At 38.7% G+C, this 4,782-nt stretch overlaps 1 protein-coding gene across 1 annotated transcript; it reads left to right on the forward strand.

Moving 5' to 3' along the window:
* Positions 1-1,632: 1,632 nt before the first annotated feature.
* LOC107738279 (pancreatic alpha-amylase) lies at positions 1,633-4,291 on the forward strand. The gene is given in 10 exon segments (XM_074560175.1): positions 1,633-1,797; positions 1,940-2,086; positions 2,269-2,466; positions 2,576-2,806; positions 2,886-3,019; positions 3,124-3,244; positions 3,329-3,451; positions 3,581-3,702; positions 3,776-3,901; positions 3,984-4,291. Coding segments are annotated over 10 exon segments (1,557 nt in total). The 3' UTR covers positions 4,174-4,291.
* Positions 4,292-4,782: the final 491 nt, after the last annotated feature.

Genomic DNA, 4,782 nt, shown 5'->3' on the forward strand with positions numbered 1-4,782 from the left:
AATATCATGCTTCAGCCAATTGGAAACTGGAAATTGAGCTGCAATTCATTCTGGTGTTTTCTGAAATGTGTGTACATAAACGGTTCACAATAGCAATATATTCTAATAAATATATTCTAAAGTGAACAGCCAGCTAAGCCACACAAATGAAGATCCATTCATTGCTACCAACACTGACTTGATAGATTCAGTGGGCATAATATTATTAACCTCTGCAGACCCTCATACATTTTATGACACGGCAAGACTATTTGACGTTGTAAAATGTTGTAAACCTTTCTTGAAAATAATATAAAAGTGTTTTTTCTTTTTTGTTAATAGACCATTTGAAACTAAGACTACTTGGTACGTGTGTTTTAAAATAGATTTGTCCATTTTCTTTGTCATTGACCATTTCACTCTACAGATATACCAGTGATAAGCAGACATTATTTCAACACAAAACAAGTTTAAGAAAAAAAGTAGAAAAGATTTATCTTAAATGTCTAGTTTGTTTAGCGATATCAGTTTTGATATTGTGTCTAACGCTAAGTTGCTTTCATGGGAAGTATGACAGCTGCGTTACAGAAAGCCCCAATCTGACTGACAGAAACACTTATGTGGACAGGGGTTATTTTGTTATAAAAATGATAGTGGCATTGGTTTAAATGGGCAGGATTAACACCCTGTCTACACCGGCATCAAAAAGCAAATATAGGCCATTATAATCAGCATACTAACACTGTCTGCACATAATGTTGACTCGCTGATAGTAAACGCATACCCCATTCTGTTTCTGACTTCCACACACTTGCTACTTAAGACAAATGGATTTGAAGCATTTGCTTTGATGCTTCCACGAATGCGAGCAGTGTCAGTAATTTCAGCACATCTCGCTGTGAATCTTTGGTGTAAACTCACCTTAAACCAGTGTCCCCCTTTTAAAAATAGTTGCTTCCAGTGTCCCCAGATGTTCTCTGAACTCCCCATTGAGAAAGTACCGTGCAGCAGATTTACTGTCCAATTAAAGTCTTTACTGCATTCAAATCATTATTAAGCTATTTTAAATCCATTGTACCATACATAAAATAATCTACGAATGGAGAAAGACTATTGGTAATCTGCATGCATCAAATGGCCGCACATGTTACTTGCTTTTAACAGGACTGTATATTTAATGTCAAATATAGCATTGATACTTTGTATATAAAACACATTTTCTTTGGAAAAAAATGCCTTTTGCTTACACAAACCCGTTAGAAGATGCACTGTGGGAAGGGCGCAAGACTTTACATCTGCACTGTAAAAAATGACCGTGAATTTAATGGTAAAAGACTGTAAAAATGCTACAGTAAAAACCTGTTAAATGGTTAACGGTAAATTCCCCTACTATATACGGAAACGTTGCTACCATATATTTTACGGTAAAATTCCCGGCAACCACAGCTGCTGGTTTTTTACCGTAAATTTTACGGATTTTTTTTTACAGTGTGTGCTATCTCGAGAACTGATAACGATATCCCTGCAGGCTTATTTATTTTCCAGCAAGCATATTTTCTGGTGTTTTCTATTGGAGAATGTTGCTCTAGGCTGCGGTATAAATAAAATCATGGAGATCACTCACCCACACGTTTCCTGCTGTCCTAAGGCACAATGGAGCTCCTTCTGGTGGCGCTCTTTGGGTTGGGTTTTGCCCAGCACAACCCAAACATGAAAAATGGTAGGACTTCCATAGTTCATCTGTTTGAGTGGCGTTGGGTAGATATAGCTCAAGAATGTGAGAGATACCTGGCACCAAATGGCTACGGAGGAGTTCAGGTATGTTTACAATGATTTTCATGACCATTGAGGCAGGTCAAATTATTTGATGAATAAGAACAAAATTTCTTTTGAACATATTTCGATTATTTATTTATTTGTTTGTTACAAATGGTTCTTAATAATGCTTATATTCTAACAGATCTCTCCCGCAAGTGAGCACATCAAGCTGTCCAATCCTTGGCACCCTTGGTGGCAGAGGTATCAGCCGATTGGCTACGACTTGTGCTCCAGATCAGGAACTGAGGCAGAGCTGAAGGACATGATCACACGCTGTAACAATGTTGGGGTAACGCAAAACTAAAGCTCATAGCATCGTACCGAATTACAGACCAATGACACTAAAAGGAAAAAAAAACATAACATAACAAAACAAAAGTATCCTGCTTCTTCCACTTCTTCCTTTTGTTTTAAGTTGTAGTAAGCAGTATAAGTACTACATTAAAGAGTTTTGTGTGCTATGTGCTGTAGGTGAACATTTATGTGGATATTGTCATCAATCACATGTGTAAATCAATTCATGGAGAGGGCACTCCTTCCAGCTGTGGATCAAAGTTCAATGGCAACAAGGAGGACTTCCCCTCTGTTCCCTACTCATATTTGGACTTCAATGATGGCAAATGTAAAACTGGCAGTGGGCACATTGAAAACTACCATGACATTTACCAGGTTTATTTTTTGTGTTCTTAGCCTACAATAAACAGTATGCAAATTACACCAAAAACTTTTATGTTCATACTAAGGAACATTTTAATGTCATTTTCGGCATCTTGGACAGGTCAGGGACTGTCGCTTGGAAGATCTCCTGGATTTGGCCCTGGAGAAGGACTATGTTAGAGGAAAACTGGCTGAATATCTGAACAAACTGGTCGACCTGGGTGTGGCTGGATTCAGGGTCGATGCTTGTAAGCACATGTGGCCTGGTGACCTTACTAATGTCTATGGCAGACTTAAGACCCTCAATACGAAATGGTTTCCATCTGGCACCAAGCCCTTCATTTATCAAGAGGTATTTCCATCCCTTTTCTATCCCATCAACTTAGCATTCACGTAGATGGTTAATAAAGCATTAACACAACTTTTTATAGGTTATTGACTTGGGTGGGGAGCCCATTAAGGCCAGTGAGTACTATGGGCTTGCAAGAGTGACAGAATTCAAGCACAGTGCGCAACTGGGCACAGTGGTTCGTAAATGGGATGGAGAGAAGCTAAGCTATCTGAAGTATGTAGTAATATATAATAAGTAATATCATCAACATGTTACTTATTCTTATAATCATGCTCAGCAAAGTTTCCAAGAGTTATCAGAAGAGTGTTTTGTCTCAGGAACTGGGGAGAGGGTTGGGGTTTCATGCCTTCTGATAGAGGCTTGGTGTTTGTGGACAATCATGACAATCAGAGAGGCCATGGTGCTGGTGGAGCTTCTGTTCTGACATTCTGGGACTAGGTAAAATAGTTAAGGCTATCTCTTAAACTAAAACTGAGAGTGTTTACTGATCACCGATTAAACTGTCAGTTGCTTTTCTCCAAGAAATTGTACATTGCATTTTGCAGGCTCTATAAGATCGCTACAGGACTCATGTTGGCTCATCCATACGGTGTGACCAGAGTCATGTCTAGCTACCGCTGGGATCGTAAAATTGTGAACGGAAAGGTAATAGTGCTCTCCAAAAATCTTTTAGTATCTAAACATACACTTTAGCTATCACTACACCGATAAATAGGATTTTTAACTCCATGAGATTATCCAATTTCTTTCATTACACATTGACACATGGCACAGGATGAGAATGACTGGATGGGCCCTCCCAGCTTTTCTGATGGATCCACTAAGCCAGTACCCATCAACCCAGACTCCACCTGTGGGGACAACTGGGTATGTGAGCACAGATGGCGCCAGATCAGGTGGGTGTGAGTTTTAGTCCTTCTGAATATGACGTTAAAAGCAATTCTCCTAATACTGTATTCCTCGCCCCAGGAATATGGTGATTTTCCGTAATGTGGTCAATGGCCAGCCTCTCTCCAACTGGTGGGACAACGGTAATAATCAGATCGCCTTCAGCCGTGGCAGCAAAGGATTCATTGTCATTAACAACGATGATTGGTGAGAAACATTGCAATTAAATGTGCAATAATACAAATTTAGCAAGTAACTGCTCCTTAATCACAATTGATGAATGTTCCAGGGCACTGAATGTGACGCTGAACACTGGCCTGCCCATGGGTACATACTGTGACGTGATCTCTGGAGACAAGAGTGGGGGCACTTGCACAGGAAAACAGGTGTCAGTGGGTTCTGATGGATGCGCCACCTTCAGCATCAGCAACACAGACGAGGATCCATTCATTGCCATCCATGCTAACTCCAAACTGTAGATTCAGTGAGGATATAATTATAAGTCAGAATCATTGAACTGAAATGTTTTCTGTTGTCTTGTGTTTTGAATACAGAATACTAAAGTACTACATTTTTTTCTTGAGAAATGCTGACCCCATGCTTACAATTAAATAAAAACTATACAAGGCAGACTTTTTGAAGTAGCATTTTAATTATGACTAAAACTGTTCTCCTCCTCCTGACTAATTCCAAGTTGTATTCACCATTTTCAAAATTCCATAAAATTCCATAAATTCCAAATTCCAGTTTTTAATATCCCTACAGAAATATTTAAAATCCAAGAGTTGTGAAAAATAATAATTTTGTATTATATAATAGGTGTATACCACCAATGAAAATAGTCAAAGCATAATAAACTGTTGCATCTCTGAGCAACACAGCCATGTCCAAAACCACCCGATTTACCCTTATATAGTGCACTATTTTGAGTATCAGCCATTTTATTGTGTTCAAAACCAAGGTCGAGATTATTGGACTCATTCAATGCAAATCACATGTACATTAGTTTATGGAGTCAAGCACTGAAATACCTTTAGTAAGGAAACAACACATAGGCCCTATACTTATGTGCATATAGAATTCAGAAT

The sequence above is a fragment of the Sinocyclocheilus rhinocerous genome, unplaced genomic scaffold, assembly GCF_001515625.1.
Source record: "Sinocyclocheilus rhinocerous isolate Xijiao unplaced genomic scaffold, SAMN03320098_v1.1 scaffold2028, whole genome shotgun sequence".
NCBI lineage: Eukaryota > Metazoa > Chordata > Actinopteri > Cypriniformes > Cyprinidae > Sinocyclocheilus > Sinocyclocheilus rhinocerous.